The sequence below is a fragment of the Anoplopoma fimbria genome, chromosome 6, assembly GCF_027596085.1.
Source record: "Anoplopoma fimbria isolate UVic2021 breed Golden Eagle Sablefish chromosome 6, Afim_UVic_2022, whole genome shotgun sequence".
Taxonomy (NCBI): Eukaryota; Metazoa; Chordata; class Actinopteri; order Perciformes; family Anoplopomatidae; genus Anoplopoma; species Anoplopoma fimbria.
Window position 1 is genome coordinate 4,728,994 of NC_072454.1, and position 23,217 is coordinate 4,752,210.

General features: G+C 39.8%; 1 protein-coding gene across 1 annotated transcript in view; it reads right to left on the reverse strand.

The window, feature by feature from the left end:
- The window catches only part of LOC129092670 (pro-neuregulin-3, membrane-bound isoform), a 349,566-nt gene that overhangs the window by 38,779 nt on the left and 287,570 nt on the right, over positions 1-23,217 (reverse strand). The window contains 1 exon segment of the mRNA XM_054600685.1: positions 21,870-21,872. Coding sequence (XP_054456660.1) covers positions 21,870-21,872 — 3 coding nt within the window.

A 23,217-nucleotide genomic window follows, 5' to 3' on the forward strand; every position in this document is an offset into this window, starting at 1 on the left:
ATGAGCTGACCTAGACTGGCTGATTTGAAGACTACACTCATTTGAGAACGCTACTGTATGTTTTAAATTTTGCCTTGGATATATTATTAAAAAACTAGTGGTGGTGGCATATCATGTTGCATCACATTACTTAATGTGCTTTATTTTTCATTAACTTAAATTATGGATTCTTTAAAGTTATTAAACCTGTTTAATTTAGTGAAATCCTGACAGACGATTAGGTTTTTTCTTTTCCAACCTTGAGGTAAGGACCTGAACTACACCTACGCAAAAAACGACTGCACGCAAACATGATCTTTTATTCTTGACTGAGACATGGGTGTGGCTCTCACATCCAGCCGGGTGTCTATTCTCCTCTTGTAAAGGCTGTGGCCATGGTCGGGGCCTTGCTGCTGTGTTAGAAAGAAGAATGTTTCGAATGTAACCATATTGTTTGAACGCAGAGCAAGACATGAAAGTGAGAGAAAGAAAGAGATGACAGCTTGTGAATAGAGAGAAAAGTGAAAAAGAACCCTTTCAGACTCACTAATCATCCTGCGATGAATGCAGACACTGATGAAAGCGCTGACGCTGTCTGACTCAACCGCAGTCATCAACACGATTGATTGTCGTTTTAATTGACGGATTGAGGATGGTTTCTCTGGGACTTACCAAATACGGCTACTGATTAATATCGTATCCATCACTAAGGAAAATGTCAACCTCCATTGCTGATTATGTTTCTTTGTCAGAATTAATTACATGTGGTGTGCAGCAAGGCTCCGTGCTCGCCTCGTGGCATTCTGTTGGTCGCTTTACTTCTTTTGTCTTTTTTTATTTCTTATTTATCTTCATCTTATTTATCTACTTTGTTTCTTGGGTTCCTGTGTAGCCAGATGATATCCGGAAGTTTTTATTTTCCGTTCCCTGCTCGTTGTTTATAATCTGATTAAAAACTTGAGATGAGAGACTGGAGATGGATCTAAGAAACGATGCATAAAACTGTATTATTTCACAATTAGCGAGTTTACAAGCGGATTTCAAACCAATAAAAAACTAAATCATCGTCAGACGATAGGGGTGGGTTCACAGATTGCATTTCAGCCAATGTGTTTCGCCTCTTTTGCTTTCCAGATGGACATATAACACCTCCTCGAACATGATTAGTAAATACTGCTTCAACTAAAAACTGGCACCAGAAAGCTTCCGATGCCAAAATCTTGTCCCGTTGCCTCCAGATTCTACATGTGAATCTGCCAATACTGGTTTATTAAACACCAAAGAAGCTACTGCATATGTGAAACAATGCTCTTTGTAGAAAAGCATATATTTATTATATACATCACATTGCAAAAAAAACTAAAAGAAAGTGTTATATCCCAAAAGTTATACCGTAAATACTATTGGATAAAAATAAAGCACGTCTTGTAAAATCCAACCAAAACTAATAAGTAGATACTGTATGGAGGATATTTTAAAAGTACAGCTGTGATATCATCATATAAAGAACAAAAAAATTAAAATATAAGTCTTCAGTCTCTTGTGAGTCTCCTTTTGAAAAGATTAAAAACATGCTGGTGACCGAACGAGTACCCAAATGCACCGTGCAATGGTAAAAGAGCTAATGATGGAATGGAATTGCTTATCTGTATCATAATTGTTCTTCTCATTAATTAGAAAAACTGACATATGATGTCTGCAAAAGCAATTCCTTATCAAAAAAAATACAATATATTCTAAAAGTATTTAAATATGTAGGAACCTTATTTGTATTTCACTACAAAATGACTATTTATAAAATACTATTAGCACAGTTGTGGATGTTACATCTCAGTTGCCTTTCATCTGATGTTGCCGCTGTGCTTCACTTGATAGACCCAGCATTTGACCCTTTTCACCTCAATTCACTCGTGCTGCACTTAACAAGATGTTTCCGCTATGCAAATTCTCCTGTGTTCACTTTGTTTAATACAGATAACGCTGGCATTTTCTGTGCCTTGCAATAACACACAATGTTCATCTCTTTTACATTCCCCGCGTCAGATAAAAAAGGAATTATTCTACAGATGGGCATGAGGGAGTGATTGCATCATGTTCACATCTCGGACTGACTGATAGCTCCGCTCTCCATGTGTGCAGAACAGAGAATACGCTGCATGCTATTTCCAATTAGAGCCCGGCACTCTTTGGAGAGCGGGAAATAAATTGATATTTTGACAGATGGCGGATCTGAAGGAGCGGAGGGGGAAACTAAATGATCGTCCGGCATTGTCCACTGTTCAGCCTTGATGAAATTCAATATGGATAAGTCACGCAATCATGTGACGCAAAGGAGCGTCTGGGTTTCAAACTCCGGCTCACTTCTGCTACAAACTATTTTGTTGTTTGCTCGGGTTTTGAAGGCGAATTGATCCCAGATTGTTTTGTGCAGTGAAGTAAACGGAAATGGAACAACAGACACTTATTACTGTTACTATTATCAAAACCAGCAGTATTTGTATTTAGTCGTTCTAATATTAATGGACTTTAACATCCCCTCTCAAAAGCTTTTTTTTTATGTAGTAAGAAGCAAAAATTTGAAACATTTATCCCATCCGACTGACAATAACTGCTGCCTGAAGGTTCGCACCCTGCGGATAATGCACTTAGATTCTACCATCGCTTCTAAACATTTTTTAACAGAAAATAAGACACAATTGTCAGCAGCTCATAAAAAAATAATAGCATTCAGCCCAAAAGTGGTTTAGGTGTTGTTCAAATTGCTCTCTTTCTAGTCACACGACTGTCCTAAGCTTAGAGGAGCCTCCTGTAGAACGCTACAGACAGATTAATGCTCCGTGTGTGCAGAGCAGAAATGTGTGTTTAAAACTAAAAAAAACCAATTTGCAGAATGCCCATATCTGTCTTTGTTGAATTTGAATGGCATCTTTCACCGACCCGTTTCATAATTTCATCATTTGTTCTCTCTCTCGCTTGTGTTTTACCACTTTTTTTGTGTGTTTTTTTTGGCTTGCAGTAGTTGCTATGGCAACAAGGTATCGGTATCTTCTGACCCGACAGAAGCTCTCTCGTCTGAGCTGCCTGCTCTGCATCCATAAATCAGACAACAGGCCCGGGGAGGATGATCTACTTACGCCTTACTTTACCACCGAAAACCTCACTCAAAGTAAACAGGAATGAACAAGAACAACTACCAACAGCCTCTGGAGCCATTTTCATTATGCAGGAAGGGAGAGAGAGGGGAAAACCCAAAATATTTCAAATCAAATGTTTGGAAGAACCCTGCAGTTCTTCAAAGCTATTTTAGAATATTTAAGTTGTTTGGTTTGGTTTTGTGACACACTTAATCCACAGTTCAGCCCCAACGCTCTCATCAGCCTTGTTTCCCGCAGTAGAAGGAAGCTGTTTTTAGCAAACAAATTCTGATAAACCCGCTGTTAATGTGCCCAGAACCATGCAGCAGACATAAAAAGATATCAACTAGCAGGTGAAGAAAGTGAATATTGCAGCTACAATGAAGGGCAGAAAAGAAAGTGAATTTTGGACTCCGCATCAATCAGGTGGGCACATGAGCATGACTCAAAATGAATAATGTGTTAATCAGCTACGTGAATAAGCAATTTATTAGTAATATATCAAACATGTCAAGCTTTAAAGGTGATAATATGTCAGGGTTGAGTGATCTAATTTGTAATAGTAATTCAAAATATACTATGAGCATGATAAAAAAACTCTAGTATTCCATTGATTCACTGGTTTTAACTCACTGGTTTTCATCTCAAACCAGCCAACTGTCTGAACTGGGGATAACTACCATGTTTTTAACATTGTAACCATGAAAAAAGCAGCGATGCAGAACAGCAAGTTGAACAGACATGGCAATCTAAATCGAACCAGGCTGCAGGGAGTTCAGCTGTGTGGTTAAATATCCTAACTTTTTGAAAGGAGTTTGTTTGAATATACACAAAACAAACAAATGGAAATTAGAGGTTTTATTTGTAACTTTTGCTTTTTGCTTTTCAGAGTGAATCTCTCTTTATTTCCATTTTGCTCGCATCCTAATTAATAATAATAATAATAATAATGGATTTTATTTATATAGCACACTTTAAAATACAAAGAAATCTCAAGGTGCTGCACAGGGTAAAACAATCACAATAATCAAATATAATAATAAAACGCTAAAAACAAACAAAAAATAAAATAAGAATTTAAATAAATGAATTAATTTAATCATAATGAAATCTAAGAACATCTATTAAAACTGAACAACCACCCAAACACAAGCAATCTAAATTACCAAGACCTTAGGGGAAGGCAGAGAGGAACAGGTGAGTTTTAAGATTTGATTTAAAAGCGGTGAGGGAGTCTAAGGCCCTGATCTTCTCCGGGGCTTATTCCACAGGCGTGGCCCCAGTGAAGAGAAGGCACGATCTCCCATGGTAGCCAGCTTTGTCCGGGGAACCGCAAGGATGTTGGAGTTGCCTGACCTAAGTGTCTTGGATGTGGATTGAGGGGTGAGGAGGTCCAGGAGGTAGGTTGGACCGGTACAGCTTATGGTAATTGCTTTGTCTTTAACACTACATCCTCTTTCACTATGAACTGCCTTTTTTTTTTAATTCTCCACGTTCCTGTCAGTCTCTCTCAGTCTCTAAGTGATTCTGCAGGTGTGGAAACCTCATTTCATCAGTGCATTGAGATATAGACTCCAGTTCAATTAAATGGCAGTTTCACAGATCCGGTGTTGACCTCACATCACACATTCAAATTACCATCGACAGATCAAAATACTCTCCACTTCCTTGCATTATGCCCATTAATTCTCTGTGATCCAGGTGTCTGTTCAGTCCATTAGACACCAGCTAATGCTCTGTTTTTACCTTCTGTATTTAGCCAAAGAAAATGCAGTCTTCACCTCCATTTGACAGTAACCTCCCTCACATTACTCCCTGCTCGCCGCACAGCATTAAAGCAAAGTGACATAAAATGAGACGGAGCGGTTCCGACCATACGAGAATACTTTTGACCGACTTTGAGTTATTGGGTTGAAATCATTTTCACTCTCAAATGAATTGTCTGAGGCTTTTTCTGTGCTGCACAAGGACAAATCTTACATTAATGATGTTTTTTTTATTTGGAGCCTTGAAGTTAAACGGGCCTGAAGTGTATTCAGAAAATATGACTGTTTATGAAAGCTGGGAGAAAAGTTATGTAAAAATCTACAAAAACAGAAAACATTTTACATGTCCAGTAACTGGTGGTGATGGTTCAACATTTGGGTTTTGATTGGATTCAGTGTTGTAGACTTGTAGTAACTGGTCCAATCTTATAATCCGTGCTGTTTAACAGGGAGAACGACTTCTGAGTCAACGTGGGAACGACCTACAGGGAGCTGTCAATCATCTTCAGGGTCACATCGCTGAGAACACATCATCTCTGGCCCTCGGGCTAAAACCTACACACACACACACACACACACTAAAACACACACACACACACACACACACACACACACACACACACACAAACACACGCTCTGCATCTGTGAGGGCTTTCTCTTCACCTTTCTCTCATTCCGTAACACTTTGTACCCTTTTTTATATTTTTATCTTATACTGTTATGCATCATCAGCTTGTAATGTTCAGTGTGTTCCTGGTGTTATTCCCTGACTTGATGTGATTTATCATCTTGATGTACCCACTTTTCCTCATCGGGGCCTCGTCTACTTCTACTTTAGCTTGTGCTTTTTGCGTAATTTCTTTCCCAGAATGGCTTTGAAATACATCAATAAAACAGATGTGAGCTTCTTGCGTTTCAGCTGGAGGGCTAGAAGTGTGTAGGTGGAAGGAGTAACAGCCCCAGTTTACCAGCAATAGAATAAAAGGCAAGAGTGTTTTTCAGCTTTGGAGAGAGCACAACATGGGTCCTTTTATTCAAAAGGCATAATGTAAGGAGGATGTATTGAGGCTCCGGTTAAAAAAAGGAGGAATGGATTTCTCTTTGTGTGATATCCTTGTACTCAACTCTGACTCAGGCACCAACATCTTCCACTTACTGTTCATACATGGTTGAACACTGCTCTGCAACCAAGCGTTAGTCAGACTTGAGTGTTTGTCGGGTACAGGGCATACGGTAATCAACGTAAACAAAGAAGCTCATTATCATAATACATCTTCAAAAGTAAACTCAAAATCTTGTGGATACCTCTAAGCTTTATATGTTCCCTTATGTGGGGAAATTCATCAGCTTCCAGGGTAATGAAAATGATCTGTCAAAAAAATTTGCTTCACTTTTTGATATATCTCATGCCCATTAGTCACCATGTACATTGCTGCTCTCCACTCTGCGATTCATCAGTATTACACATCGTTAAAACTGAGTTCACAAGCTGATGACGTCGGTTTAAATAAACTAATCTTGTAACATTCAGTGAGCTTTATGATTTTGTATCAAAACAATAAAACATACATGATAATGGTTTGTGAGTTTAAGGACTTAATCAGCATCCTAAAGCGTGCCCCTACAGTCAGCAGGTCAAAGAAACACTTTCTATATAACGCATTATAAACATACTTATAGTATATTATAATCTGCTTATAGCACTGTGTAGTTATAGTTAAAAGCACTCACATATATTCATAATGCTGTAACAATAATCATAAGACATTTTAAAGCACTTTATACTGACTTACAAGTATAATGCAAATATAAATTCAAGAATAACACTTAATAATTGCTGGTCACTCACTGACATTTTTTGCAATGATCGTAGTGTAATATAATTGCCATAGTTATAACACATTACATTCACTGTTATTATGCATTATAATGTGATAATGTTACTCTGAAAGGCCATTGTTTGCTACAAAAAATTGTTTTAAAATGTTTTGAGCATTGTTCTCAGATATTTTTTCACTTTACTTGAATTAAACAATAAACATTATGACAGTGATTATAATGCATTATAAAAATGTATAGCTTATTTCAACTATGAGTATTATAATACATGATGATCCTTGCAAATTTTTTTTTTCAAAATGTCCCAAAAATTTGACTAGAAGTTATACATTGTTACAATACTTGACCTTATAAGTCATCATTAAATGCTTTATGATGTGTTGTGAATACTGTTTTACAGCATTATGAATATTTATGAGTACTATGATCATACTGTGCTATATTATAGCAGATTATAACACATTAACTATGTTTAAAATGGATTACGGACATGGCCGTGACAGAAAAGTATTTTTGACTTCACATTTTAAAAGAAAAATATAGGATTGACTCTTTGCCAATTGCGGAAATGTAAAGGAGAAGTGGAGCCAGCCAGACTTGAGATGTTGCAGAGGAAGGTCAGCCAGTGAATCACTGATGCCTCTGGGGCTTTTTGGAAAGCAGGAGGAAGGAAGGAGAGAGACGGAGAGGAGGGTGGCTCGCCGGCAGGCTTTGCAAGGATGAATGAGTAAGAGAAGAGGAGGAGGAGGAAGGGAAGAGTAAACGGTTCCCAAAAGCAACGGAATGAGGAAGGCAGCGGGAGTGAGGATTATGAGAGATAGAGAGAGAGAGAGAGAGAGAGAGGCAGGACATGTCAAAAGAGAGTTTGGCTAGTTCTGGTAAAGATGAGTTTTAGTAAGCAGCGGTTGAAGGGTATGGAGGACTGACGGAGCGACAGAAGAGAGAGGAGGGAAGGAGACGGACAGAGGGCGACCCTTGACTCAGCAGGGCAGCACTCATGTCATGTAGTTAAGTCACGGAGAGTTCCAGACGTCCTCCTCCTCCTCCTCCTCCTCCTCCTCCTCCTCCTCCTCCTCCTCCTCCTCCTCCTCCTCCTCTCATCCCGTCCATCATTCCTTCAGCTCTCTATTTTGTTTACCTAGAGTTAAGTTGAAAATGTCACATAAATAACCAATTCCACCACCTCGGATTTTGTCAGTGATTTAAATCGGTTTGGTGTTGTGTTCAAGGGCGACTCCTGATTGTAAATCACAGAGACACATCTAAGATCTGTAGGTGGATTTTAAAATACTTCTATTTTTATGTTACAAACGAGAGATAGATAGATAGATACCTTGGTTTTTCTCTTTTCTCCCTATTTTGCCGTATTCCGTACTTTTTTGAGCATCAGCAAAGAGCCTTTGGGTCCATGTGGCAGAGCATCCCACAACCAATGAAATCATTTAGGTGAAGATGGGAGTTTATCATAAACTTATAGTGTGCAAGTTACATTGCCGACTTGTTTACAAACCAACCAACGGAGCTGCATAGTAGACCTTAAAATTAAGACATTTCTTTGACTGATATTAAAGTTATGTGCTTTTAGCAACAGATACTGCAGCTTCTGTGCTGACTGCAAGTCTCTACTGATCAGTTTAGAGAAAAAATAACCCCCTCTATCGAACTAAAAAACAGCCAATATTTCACAACTATGTAAGTTTGAGTAAATGATGCACTTAAACTAAATGGCAGGTCTGTTATTACACAATCGATTAACAGCTAGACTACCAATGAGCCTCAGCTACCTCTGCTAAAAAAGGGAGTTAGATGCATGAATCAGAAGGGTATCAAATTCAGTCACTGCAGTTGGAAAATAAAACAATCCATACTTGAGTTTATTTAACATTTACCCAGAATCCAAAAGTAAATGAATCGCTCCAGATCACCAAAGACTGAGGTATTTTCGAACACAACAGCTCATCCATCTAAGCCGCACAAGTGCTTCAACAGCCCATCATTGTTTGTATTGAAGATAAAGACTTTTATTCTGAAGCCTGAACCAACTCTTCAACTATTTCATAATGATATCATAAGAAATGTACATATTTACTTTGTGTGTTATAGGTGTGCATAAAAAGCTCAAACCAACCAGTCAGATCATAAATCCTGAATGCCAGTGGTGCAAGAAAGGTGATCTGGGGATAGCTGGAGTTATTTTTATCCCCCAGCCATAAAGGACTCTTGTTCCCCTTAGTGCAGTGCAGTTTAATATGGCCATGCAACCCGAGCAGTGATCCTTGATCAGTTCTCTTGTTCACGGAGGTTTAATGACTACAGGCCCTGGATTGGAGCCATAGCTAGGTGGAGCAAAGGCACAGCAGCGTGTCTTAATGTACCCAGACACCCGTCTCCATTTAGGGCTGAGCTGAGGGGGCGTAGGGATACATGGTGCGATGAGGTCAGCGTTATAAAGAGAAAGGGAGACGGAGGAACAAGGGCAGGATGGATGACTGGAGGGCTGTGAGGTAGAACAGGTCAGTGTGGATGAGTGGCAGGGGTTTTTTGTACTTACTTTTGGGGTTATGTTATCAGCATATACTTCATGTACTTGGGTATTCATTTTATTTCTGTGTTTTTTACTATTCAAATGCTGCAGTAAATTTTGTTGAGGGGACAAGCTGGTCTTTACATTTTTACAATTTTGCTAATGCTTTTATCGTCTTATTTTGAAACCGTTGTTTTGAAGCTATAAAAATAAAGCTTTACCTACGTACTTACTATGTTTCTGTTTTACATCTTAAATAAAAATGACACTTTTTTACCAGTTTTTACAAGAAAGAAATCTATGTAATAAATACCTCACAGCTGGACTGTAAAGGTGTAAAGTAGGTATGACTCATTGTATTCAGATACTGTTGTCACGTACCTCCTTAGTTTAGTTATTGTAGAAGTTTTTATTTAAACATCTAAATCAGAAAAATAGTAGGACCTCTTTTAAGAGGAATATGAAAATGCGGACAAATTGTTGCTTTTATTTATAGAAGAATTAATAAAAGACTTCATGCACTGAATATATTATTTAATAATTATTTTCAGGGATTAATGTTATTTTATTCTCTCTTTAATATCACAAAGGGAGCAATATGGCTTTTAATTATTCTCAATACATAATTAAATCTTTCTCAGACCAGTTTTTAGACACTTCTGTGTTACACAATGCAAAGTGCAGTTATGATAATTCATGCCATTGGTGAATGATAAGAAATATAGAAAAATATGAATCAATAGGCAGTGAGAAGCATTAAAAGATAGTGTGTTTATATAACGGAAAGAAAAAGAGACAGACAGAGACGAAATCTTCTGACACTCGATGCTTCAATCTGTCCAGAGAAGATTAGTAGAGATGGTTCTCACTGAATGTCCCGTCTCCTGCCTCCCTTTGATTGACAATGACACTGTCCTCAGTTGTCAACTCAAAGAGCTTTAGAAAAGGAGCATTAATAAGCAATTTGGACGACGCAATTTCAAGTCATTTTGCTCGACTACCTCTCTCATCCGACTGCTCCATCGCTGAGGTCTGCCGGCCATTAGCACGTTGTCATAATCGTTAAACTCACTGGGGCTGGTATTGAGAGGGCTGTCATTAGATGAGACAGTTGCTTAAATTCCTAAAGTTGTGTGCTTAAACACACACACACACACACACACACACACACACACACACACACACACACACACACACACACACACACACACACACACACACACACACACACACACCTATCTGAATCAAAAGTCAAAAACATGTAGTCACACGGCAAAAGGAAAAATAAAGACATAAAATATGATGCAAGGCAGCACCAACCATATTTTGTTGCCCTGCCTTGCATCAAGAAGTTGCAGAAATAATGTTCTTTTTAAGCTTTTCAGTGCACTATAATGGTGATAATGTGACCGTATAGTTTCATTATTTTTACATAATTTGGTTGCTTTGATCAATGATAAGAACAAAATGTAATGCAACTAAGTGAAGCTGAGTTTATTGCACAAAAAATGAATTTAATCTTTTCATACTGTTTGTGCTTTTCTGTACATTTGCCACATTGTCATTGGATACTGAATACTCCTAGTAATATACTGATTTCTGCTTTTCAAAACTAAAGCTAGTGTCATGCAATTATACTTTTTACATCATAAACAGTAATAAAAGTGTATTGTCAACAATTAATGCAATTTTTCAGAGGTTAAAACTGGAGATAGAGCCCTTCTCAGCTAAGAGTCTTAGTTGAGTTTTGATGTCTTCTGGCTAAAGGTATTTATGACATCACACTTTTGTCCTGCGAATATTCACTCTCATCTCAGTCTCTCATCCAAAGCCAGCGTGACAAACAAATCAGAGCATGTTTTTTCCTGTTTGTTGACTTTCAGGTCATTCTGGTGATGTGCCATCACCCTGTTCTGTCCTGTACAATACGACACGACCAGACTCATGTGCTGCATCTCTCTGTTACAATGTTTACGGTTTGTTAAAGCTCTGCTAAATATTTACTCATTACCTACATTGCGAACATGACAGTACAGCCTTTTTTATTAGGGCTGAGTTCGGGTTCAATCATAAAAAAGAATTAAACCATGACGGAGATGGATTTGCTTGTCCAAAAGATTATGGTGGTCAGAAGCTGTAGTTGTGTTTTTATGAGTTCTTCTATACACACAGGTATGTTTTTGAGTTGGCAGCTTCAACCACAACAAACAGTTTGAGGGCCCGCTGGTCTTTAGTGATCCTTAATCCTACAATCCCCATTGCAACCCTGCTCCCTGTAAACTTGGGCCCTTGATTCTGCTGCCGATTGGTCTGCTTTGCAACAACACTGCAGTAAAATACAGAAGTTGACAGGCAAATAAATGACCCAAGTCTCCCAGGTTTTAGATTTCATTTGTGTTCACATTCATCATCCAGTTAAAAATAGTGTTTGATTGACAAAACAAACTTTCTTTATGCTTTTTTCTTTTTGTTTTCTCTCTTCATGAACAGTTATTTTAATCTGTATTATGAATAATGTAGTTAGGGACTGGAGGAGGAGAGTCTGTCTTTCAGCAATAAACACGTTTTAATTGTCACATTTGAGGCTGAAAATCCCTGTGCATGGGCTAGAAATGTAGTTTAATGTAAGATATATTTACATAATTTCCACTTTGTCTTGAACATTTTGTATGATAAATCCGTTCTACAAAGATTCTTGAATAATGCATTTGCAATGCAATTTACAATAAATGCAGATGCAAATGATTATCAAAATAAAGAAAAACACTTGCTGCTATTAGAAATGGTTCATGTGCATTCAGTGTCTGAGGCAGTGAAGTATATTTACCACAACACTTTGAATAATCTGAGCAGAAACCAACCTGCAAACTTGATGTTTAAAGTGGCCCTATTATGCTTTTCCACTTTTTCCCTCTTCTTTAGTGTGTTATATATATTTTTGTACATGTAAAAGGTCCGTAGAGTGTAAAACCTGAAGTCCACACCTAAAAGGAGTTACCCTCCCCCTCAGAAGCTCCTGAAATGGCTCCATTGAATTATCTCCTTCACTTCTGTAACTTTATGAGGTCACAGTGTTACGGAAGTGACGTAAAACTCCTTCCAGCTAGTTTGGCCCTCAAACAACAAAAGAGAGAGACGGAGATGAAGCTCTGAAATGTGAAAACGTTGACCAATCACAACAGAGCGGGCTAGCTGACCAATCAGAGCAGACTTTGCTTTCTGGAGGGAGGAGCAAGCGCTACAACGGAGCGTTTCAGAGAGAGGGTGAGAAGAGGTGCTGCAGGACAGCCAGGATGAGAAAAACAAGGAGGATTATGAGCATTAACGCATGAAAACATGTTGTAACTGGAACTTGAGATAAAAATATGCACCCGGAAAATAGCATAATAATACATAATGAACATTAAATAATGTTTAACATAATGGAAAAAAGGTAAACAGGACACAAGTTTGAAGCAGCAGATGGAGAGAAAAAAAGGAGACAAACATGAACAATAGACAGAGACAAAGAGAGGAAGCAAGCTGTCTGCTACTGTGAGATGAGGCAGAACACTTGCCTCCCCCTGCCTCCCACCCTTGCCCAGTTATTAATGACCTGTGACTGGAGGGTGGGTGCAAGCTGCGAGCCCACCAGCCTGCACTTCTCTGGGATAATCTGCATCCCACTGCCATATTCTTCACTAAGCACCAGCTGACAAGACCCATACTTCACTACAAATTGGGGCCTTCCAGATCCATTATGGCTCGTATGCGGCCGCAGCCAAAAGTCTCGATCAGATGCTCGATGGTATTTCTGGACAATACTTACGAGAAAAACAATGCCATCTTGTGTGGAACAAACAACAAAGTTATCGCTTTTGATATTCAATCCAAAGCAATTGCTACTCACTTGTGTAAATATTTTCAGGAAAGCTTTGGAGCACGGTTGGGTTCACGCCGGATGAATTGCTGCAATCAATATGTGTTTCCTTTCGTTTCCCCCCCCCTTTCTCCTCCCTCCCCTTTTTTCTGATTGCTCGCCGTCCCTGTCCGTTGCAATAGATGGGTTGAAGTTAAATTGGCCTCAGCAATCAGCATCCATTAAGCTCCACTGCAATAGTCAATTTTGCGTTTGCCACTGATTTCACCCGCAGAGGGAGGGATATCATTTTAGAGGACAATATAGCCTCATGTGTTTTTTTTTTTTTTTTTGGTCCATTTAAAATGAGATAAATGCAGAATGGATTCGCTCGTTGTAGGCAGAGAGAAATATGAAGGAGCGAGTCAGCTATTATCGACACCGCTAATGCCAGCCAAAAAGCACAAGGCACCTGATTAACTTTGATCAAGCTGTAGACTCTGGCGCGAGTCCAACATTTTCAGTTTTTTCTTGGTATTCTTCATTCATTTAATTGGATTCAATGAATTGTGCCTAACGAAGGTGTCGCAGAGATGACAGAAATACACCCAGGACTCCACATTTGTACACCCAGCGGCATGCTACGTGTTAGCGCATCATCTGAAGTATTTCACCAGCTGCACTCACAGGAATAGCAAACGAGGTAATGCCGCTCACTGATACGTCTGTGATTCTTGAAGGCGGTTAAACAAGCTGCGAGCTCTAATGTTCTGTGTCGCTGTTGCGAGCCAGGTGGAGGCGGACCTGCAGATAATTAACCCCTGCCTATACGTGCGTGTTCCGATGGAGGCGCGCACGGGAGAAGGGTGTCGGTAGCGAACTGCCAGCGCCATGCCGTGCACCTGGAACCTGGAAAGGCTGGGTATAAATAACGCTGCCACTCTTTGGCCCTTGGAAAGAGGAATATTGAAATAGCCTGCCAAACAGGAAAACTGATCCAAAAAACTGTGACTCTAGCGGCCTTTCAGCAGAGCACACCTTTCGTCATAGGTTAAAGTTTGAACCACAATGAAAGGGGAAATGGAAAACCACATGCTGTGTATTTGAAATCTCTATCGGCAAGAGTCCCACATCACCTTTTCCACCTGCAGAGAAGTCAGTTTGTCATGCACCAAGCAACAGCATCAGGCAGTGTGTGACACTTGGGGGAAGCTCAGGCTGACGACAGAGCTTTACTGAGAATCTACTGCCTCCATCTACAGCGATATTTTAGCCCTCACACTTCTCTAGCTCTCACTGGCAAACAAGTGCAACCAAAACATGAAGAATGCAATCGTATTGCGTGCATATCTATTGCTCTGTCCATCAATTGCCATGGTTACACTTGCATTTTCATTGGGAACTCAGCTGTGTCTGCTCATGTGTATCTACACTTGTCATGAGTTGCCTAATTGGACAGTGATCGTATACATTTCGTGGTCAAAGGAGCGGCTGTAAATTGTTGGATAAACAGATTAGTTCTTCACAATAAAAGTCCCCTGTTATTTTTGCTGCATACTCTTCCTCCATGTAGTATTAGTAGTTGCTTTAGTGAAGAAGAGCAGCCAACTAAGCTCTGCTGGATTCTTGATAATCACATTACAGTGCCGCACCGCAGCACCAGCATGTGTCAGGATACGGATACACACTGTGCTTCACCATAATATTACAGTGTGTGTGTGTATAAGGACCAACAGGATAGGTTCACCATCACATTACAGTGTGTGTGTATAAGGACAACATGCTCCTCAAAGAGACACGACGCTGGACTTCAAACTCAAGGCTATCAGTCACGAGTAGAACATGGGAATAGAACACTTTTCCTTTTCTATAAAGTCAATGGTTATTTTATTATTCAAAAGCTTTAATTTTGAAGCAGCACAATCAGGTTTTCATCAGCGGAAACTTAACTTGACTCAGACAGCAGGTCTCAGCTGTGCTCCATCCCTGATTTTCCTCCTCCTTCCCCTTTGCTCTGGCTCTAGAGAGGAACTCCCGTGTGGGGGGGGAGGAGGATGATGAGAGTATTTTGATGAATAAGTTTCCTGAATTGAGCCCACATGCTGTCCACACCTCACTGAGACTCAAACTCAATGATCCCTCTGAGTATGTGGTCTTGGCTAATCGGATCAAAACGCAAGAAAGATCAGATCTTGAAACACGTAAGCTTGAAAGTTAACATGTCCTGGCATGATCGGATGACATAAGTTGCATTGAAGGGACAAGTAACAGTAACAGCAGCAACAGAGAGTGACCCGTCTGTGTGTGTCTGCTAGCCTGTTAGCAGAGCAACTGCAGCAATAAAAGCTCCGTGCATGTGTTTCTGGTACAAAAGTGTTAACAAGCACTTCTTGCTGTCACCGGACCGAATATGAAGGTCCCTACTTTGGATTGGTTCTGCTATGCAGGTTTTCTTTAAACTCTATAATTGGTTCCACCCTGTTTTAGCAGCTCATCCGGGGAGATTGCCTGAAGTCTGTAGTTGAACACAGTGTTCAGAGACTGTCCTGTGAGTCTGCTGCAGACACTGTCAAAGTTACATTGCGGCCAACAAAGAAGATGCTCAGATCCCCCACAAGGACACCTAAGACAGCTGGGCTTCTATAAACTTACACAAATGGTGATACGCATGAGTGCCATTACAGTGAGCCTACACAATATGTGGACCTGACAAAACTCAACGCAATGCATGCATTATTAATGTTATTAATTAAACCTGCGCTTTTGACTGTTATCAGTCGCAGTCATGGAGTCAAAAAAGAATGTGTTGCTTAATTTTTGGTGCCATGCCAAACTGAAGTTAGAGACTAAACCATTAGGTTTGTCAATTAACTTTACAGAATTCCGGTTTTAATTAATTTACACATCAGGTTTCAATCTTGAAACTCAGTTCACTATAACAAATGTTGTTGTGTCATGAACGGAGGGAAATGTCCCTAAAGTAAGCAATAACCTGTTTAAGTAGCTCTTGTATTGACTAAGGCTCTAGTGTTTTCACACATGAAGGCACCGGGCGAATCTTCTCAGTGCTTTTATTCAAGTTTGCACTTGCAAGCTGTGTGTAATTATTGTCTGATTTACTTTAGTTTAATAGCAGCTCGTAGATTATGTTACTAATTGTGATCCACAGCAGTGTCTTGCATGCTAGCACAAACAAATACATAATACATTATTACACATCTAGTGGTAGAGGAGATGATAAACAGCATAACAGTGGAAGATGGATTCTTTTCATCTGGTTTTAAAGAGACCTGCTGTCAGAGAGAGTCATCTTTTGCTGTTTTTAATGGGTAGTCTAGAAGTGAATGTTGCCATTTCCTTCACCCCAGACACAGGCCAATTAAACTGAAAGTAGCCTGTGCCTCTGCAGCTCGAGCTTCATACAATGGAAGCAATGTTATTTCTAACATGAAAAAGTACAAAATACAAAATCTTGATCCAGGATTTAAAGGTTTCAATGTGCTCCTGGTGATCGTTAGGCTTTAAAGAGACGCACAGCTTTCACATCTTAGACCCCCTCTGGCTTTGCTATTGCAAGGCGCAGACTTGACAGCTCTTTATCCGTATCCTGGTAGGTTGGATTTGCCTTGCCACAATAGAGAAGGAGAGTCAGCATGAGAAAGAGAGCTGATACCACGGCTGATGCCGGAGACGTCAAGTACTTCCGAACGTTAATCCAGCTCCTTTCCACTCAGTCTTTCAGATGGTGTGAATGCAAAAAGATGTCTCCGGAGATGCTGCTTTTCACTTCCCTACGCTGTGTGGGAATGTCAGGATGGAGACGCAACCATGCAGAAACACAAAAAAAAATAAAAATAATGGAGAGCACAGAAACAACGCACACCCTGGCATGCACACAAACATGCACTTAAAGAAATGTGCCAGCATAGCTTGAGGAAACTAAACCAAGGGCATTTGGTAGCTGCTACTGCACAGCTTTCTCTTTACTTTACATTACATTACAGTCATTTAGCAGACGCTTTTATCCAAAGCGACTTACAGGAAGTACTTCTACTTCGAAATCTGCTACAGCAACTGATATGTACAGCCTCATATTATGAGTGCTGTTTAAAATATATATACATGTCTCTCTTTTTAATGAACAAGTAAGATACTGTGTTAAGGATTAAGTGGCATCTGAAGGTAACCACTGACTACTTCTCTCACCCCTCCTTTTCCTAGAGTCGGAAAACTACATTGGCCTTCAGGTAACGTAAAAGCATTAAAGGCCTTCTCTAAACCCAGTGTTTGGTAAGGTCTACTGTGGAAACATGATGGTGCAACATGGTAAAATATAGTTATAAATATTGTACTCCATTTCTACCAATAAATTACCCCTGAATCCGACACACTTTTTAAATCCCTTTTCTGTAAGGTGTTGAAAATGTCTGACTTTGGCGACTGCAAGTGAGAGTTGATAAAAGTCAGCAAAGCATACAGAGTGCCATGTCCTCATTTTTTTCAAACTTAACGTTTTTTCATATGAAATTCAGAGCATATGTATGGCTAACGGTGCTAACAGCACTAACAATGCAAACAACGAAAACAGTGCTTGCAGATCTAACAGTGATTACCTGGGGGAACTAGGCGGTGGGCGTTACACTTCTACGACAACGAATGGGACGGTATTATTAGTGGTAATGGCCGTCTGAGCACAGCGCAAATACGGCAGCGTTTAGCTCGCCAGTGGGTCACAACAGAGAGACTCACATGCACTAAAATGCACGCTCGACCAGCCAGGATACATGAACAAAGCACAGAAATGCTCGAATTACAACACACATAGTGGAAGAGAGACTTCATTCTCTGCTCAGGTACACGTTTGTCCAATATATCTTTATCAGCAAATATTTCTTTGCTGCTATATTAGCGCTCTAAATCCCATATATAGAAGATTTAAATCCATGCTTCAAAACATCAACTCTGTGGATTGTGTTTGATTGCATGATTTTTCATATTACATTACATTACAGTCATTTAGCAGACGCTTTTATCCAACTTACAGTCAGTAGTATATTACATATCATTCACCCATTCACACACTGATGACAGGCTACCATGCAAGGTGCCACCATCAGACTCTAACTAACATTCATGCAACATCCAGTCCACACCGATGGCAAGCCTTCAGGAGCAACTTGGGGTTAAGTGTCTTGCCCAAGGACACATCGAAGCCGGGTATCGGACCGCCGACCCTCTGATTGGAGAACTACCTTGCTCTCCACTACGCCACAGCCGCCCTATGGACTCCATATGGACTCCCTGCATGTATAGTACAATATATATGCTTTATGCCAGTGGTTCTCAAATGGGGGTACGTGAAGGCACCCCAGGGGGTACGTGAGATTTTATAATAAAATGAGATAATTATTATAAAAATATAATAAATATTCAATAAAATATAAGTGTAAGCTCATAAACTGAATTTTATATTCAGTAGGCTATTCAATTTCATTGTCCTAAAACAAATGCTTTGCGCTGGTTAGGGGGTACTTGGCTGAAAACATATTTCACAGGGGGTACATCAGTGAAAAAAGGTTGAGAACCACTGCCTTATGCAACACTCTGAGCTTTTATTGACGTCTTTGAACTTTGCTCATCTAGTTTGAGGTTTGTTCCCAAACACCCACATAAGGTTTTTGAGGCGGTTTTCTCGTGACCTTGCTCAATGAAAAAGATAGAAAGCATTCCCTGAATAGATATGCGTCTGGTGTTTTTATAGATTCCAAAAGTGTGTACTGGTCTGGGTCAAATACAGAGCATCAACCCTGCATCCAATAGGTCGCCACTGTTTCGCCCAAGGACACTTAATTCATACTGTGTTCATTCATACCACGGATCTCCTTGTACTCTACTGAATAATTTTATTGTGAGAATCATTTCAAAGTTCAAGCAGAATTAGATGTATTTGCACGCTGAATAAACAATACCTATGACTTGCTCAGTGGAGCCCTAATGACACGATCCAAGGTGACTTGCACTGCCCTTGACTCAACAGCTGGCCTCTGATGAAAGCATAAAGCTGTAAGCAATAGCAGATTTTATGCTTCCTCTATATCTTATGCATAGAAACATGCAACACAACGTGAAACACAGGGTTGTATTCCAGGGGAAATTGGACTTGCATGATTACTGCAGCGTTATCATCTGCGTTGCACACAGACCTGCCAGGCATGAAATCAGATCTCATAAAGATAGCGTGAATTAAATTTGTCTCCAGATTTAAATCTCTAAATCTCTCTCCCTGTGACTATGGCGTGTGGTATGATGCATGTCCTGTACTGTAGGTAAAAGTATGCCGTTTCTGACTCTGCCTTGTTGTTAAACTACACTGTCTCGGTTCCAAGGCTTTCGATTCAGAAGGGTTGAATGTGTTTTTCTCAATTTGAGACAAAGGCAGTAATTGCAGAAGGGCTGTATAGATGGTGAAAGTAGTAAAGAATGAGATTGAAGTAAGGCAGTAAAAAGTAGGAAAACTATTCAAACAGAATACATTTAGAGTCTAGTTTACGTTAGCTCCTGAATACTGCATTATTCTGCGAAAGTTCCTCAGAATGGGTAGTGCCAATCAGCAACCTCCCAGATTCAACAACAAAAGATGTCTCGACAACAAAAGCAGCTTGAGTTCTGTTTCTTCTGCAACAAAAAAAACTTGTCATACTGTATGTAAAGATGCCAACAAAAAAGCCTTTGCTGCTCTTTGACAGATTCAGAGGAAACCCAAAAAGAAATCTTTGATCTCAAACACATCCCATCAAACCAGTTAGGTGAAGAACTCTGTCAGCCATTTGAGCTTTTTGAGAACTAGAAACTGAACACATGTACAACCCCTGAGGTTTTATGTTCTGGTTGAAAGTTAGATTTAACACGAGTGTTTCAAGTTGTTGTCAAACTTCCGCTTTGTAACATAACACTGTCCCCCAAAAAAACGGACAATTCGTGTCCCTGTATATGACGTCAATGGATTTACTTTCGTGACTATTTCATGAATAGCCATGATACTGTATTGTAGATCTTCCAAGCTGTTCACCCTGTTTGCAAGCCCCCAAAATTACTTTTATTCATCCCAATGTTCTGAGCGTCAGACTTTGTCATTTGTGTAGCGAGGACCTTAGGTGATAACATTGCATCAATAAAAAATAATTTTAGCAGCTTGTAAAATCAACCTTGTGGACAATCTCTCCTTTTTCCTTTGAATGCCGATTTTTTTTGTCCTGCACCTGTACCCAAGTGGGGTAGGATGTGCACACTTTCTTTGCCTTGAAACATACTTATGTAGAGACCAAAAGTGATAAGGATGTTGCTCATTTGAGATTTAAGTCTTGGTGCACCTGGTTAGAGCAGCGTGGGTCAGCAAAATCAATACGACCTTCGCATTTCTATTCTAAAAGCTGAAACAGCTGTTCTGAACAGTGTCAATCAATCATCAGTCTACACTAGTCTATGAATAATTACCCCCATAATATCCAATTCTCCATCTTTCTACACCTAACACAACTTTAAGGTGGTTCACCATCAGCTTATTGACTGTATAAAACACACTCTGTGCATGCTTGTTCCAACTCTATAATGGAGCTATATGAAATTTAAACTGAATGAAATATTCAACCCAAGAGTTAGTATTTTTCATGCATTCCATCAAATGTTAACATTTTAATGTTTTTTGTATCATCCACACACATTTAACCTGACATATTTGGTATCAATGGAAACTTTGGGATCTCATCTAGAATTTGACAGTTTGTAAAAAATATTTGACTGCACAACATGAGCTTCCAGGTGGCCTATCTGTGGGCCTGCAAGTTCTACATTGAGCTAAGATGAAAAGAGAATTTGCTGCTTTTCTCGGTTTTATTCATTGCAAATTGAAATAATTTGTTGCCTGGACCTTCAGTCTCATAAAAGGTTTTGCTCGAAGAACGTTTTTGATATTCTATTGTCTAATATATTAATCCATCTATTCATTAGCTGCTGCTCTATTTTTCTTTTCTTCCTCTTGACTTAAATGCTTTATGTAAACCCTGTCTGCCATTTATTCATGTCTTGCATTCTATTATTGAATATTTAAATTATAGAGTAGTACTCCTTGTTTTGTCCAGAAGAAAATCATGTTTCCCTCTCTCTGCCTTGCCTTGTATCTCACTCTCATTCTGTTTTGTCTGTTTGTATTCTCATTGTTATGACTCTCCTCCTGTCCTCTGGGACCCTCAGACAGTGTGATAGCCCAACCCAAGAAGATGTGTCCCCATTCATCCAGCCCCTCTCCTCATCACTCTCGCCCTTCCTTCCATTCCGTCGAGGCCGCAGAGTGCCAGAGGTCCTTGGCAGTATTTGTCTGCCCTGCTTGTGAACCTTTTTAGCTGGCACAATTCAAGCCTCCGTCCGTCTGAGGGCCATGCCACTATGTCTTAGGAGACGAGTTGGACAGAGAACTGTAGGCTAGGGAGAAGGGATGAGGTCTGATGCTTGGACAAGATGCGTGTCGAGGAAAGGATGGCACGGAGGAGGTTAGCAAAAGACAGATGGGGGCGAGAGGGGGCTGCCTGGAGGGAAATTTGGAAAGGGGAACAAGGATGTCAACACTGAGGCAAGCTCGAGCACGAGACACAGAGGTAACCCGGGAAATTAGGATTTGATGAACTGCGAGCAGAGGAGTCAAGGAGTGATGCTGTGACAAGATTATCTGAGGGGGTAAGGAAAGAAGAGGGAGGCCACAATCTACCGCTCTTCTTTTCTAACTTTGCACTTACCAACTTTTTGAAGCAGCGAGAATAATATGAGGAAAAAAAGGAGGAAAGAAAAAGGTGGTGTTACTGAAAAAGAGATCCAGAGGCTATACAACATTGTGTTTTGTAGTGGAGAACAAAAACAAGAATTTGGCAGTTGAGAGAAGGATGAGAGCCAGTGAGAAGAATGACATGACAGTAGGCCGATCAATTCTTAATATCAGAAAAAATGAATAGGATAGAGATTTGGCAGAGAGTTAGAGAATGTTACCAGATGAAAAAAGATCAGAAATGAATGAGGGAAAGTGGTTTGAGCTAAAGATGAAACAAACAGAGAGGAGAAGGGGCTTTGTGTCAGGAGGTCAGCTGGGATCCTAAAAAGTAATGACTTGGTAACTCTCCAGCCACATCATATTTATGGAGTCTCTGATTAATACATTAACAATCAACAGCTGACTTACGCAAGACACCAATTTGAGGTAATAGTTACGATTTGTTGAGGTACAACTTTGTTTTCTGATGTCGAAACTCAACTCTTTTCACACCTGGAGTTGCAATGAAAGTTGTTGAGCCCTTAAGGTGCTACGGATCCGAGATCTTGTTCCAATTAAACATAGAGAAAGCCAGGCTATAAAGTAAGGATTCATGATGAGAAAAGGGGTCATTGGGTACGGACTAATTTGATCTGACAGAAATAAATACATTGGTATGGTTTATGTGCCACCACCATGTAATGCGCTGTCAAGAGGTCGTGGTCATTTGGTGTATATCTGTGAGATCAGGCTGATCCGGACGTGTTTACCTCGTCTCCTACCCAGCAGCAAGGCCAGATATGTGGTATCAGGGATGAGCATCTTTTTCAGGTCAACCATACCTCTAAAATGCTGCACTTTGTTGACAACTGCACCACATATTCAATGCAAATGTTTCCTTCACTGGTCTGTAATTTCACAACAATTTTCAAGAAGGTTCACTGGAAAGAACTGTTGATTTCCTGATGGATTTCCAAAAACTGTTTCTTTTTAAACCCAAGTAAATATTCATCAAATGTGTACTTATTAAAACTCATGTGTACGTCATAAGCTGTTTCTAGCCATTCTAGGTTATGCTATTAAGTGAAATCAACTGGAAGCACACCTGAACACGGTCTGCATTTCACTTTTTATAAGCACCAAATCATCCAATCTTTCATAGGAGCTTTCCTCTAAATGTACGATGAGAAACTATTCTATCCGAAAAATAAAGCATTGCCCACAATGCGTCATACAATAGGAAACAATCAAAACAAAATCTCATGCAGATTAAATGTTTTGAAAACAGATTTATTCTGCAGACAGACATATTTACATTTCTAAACTAATTTGAATGTAGT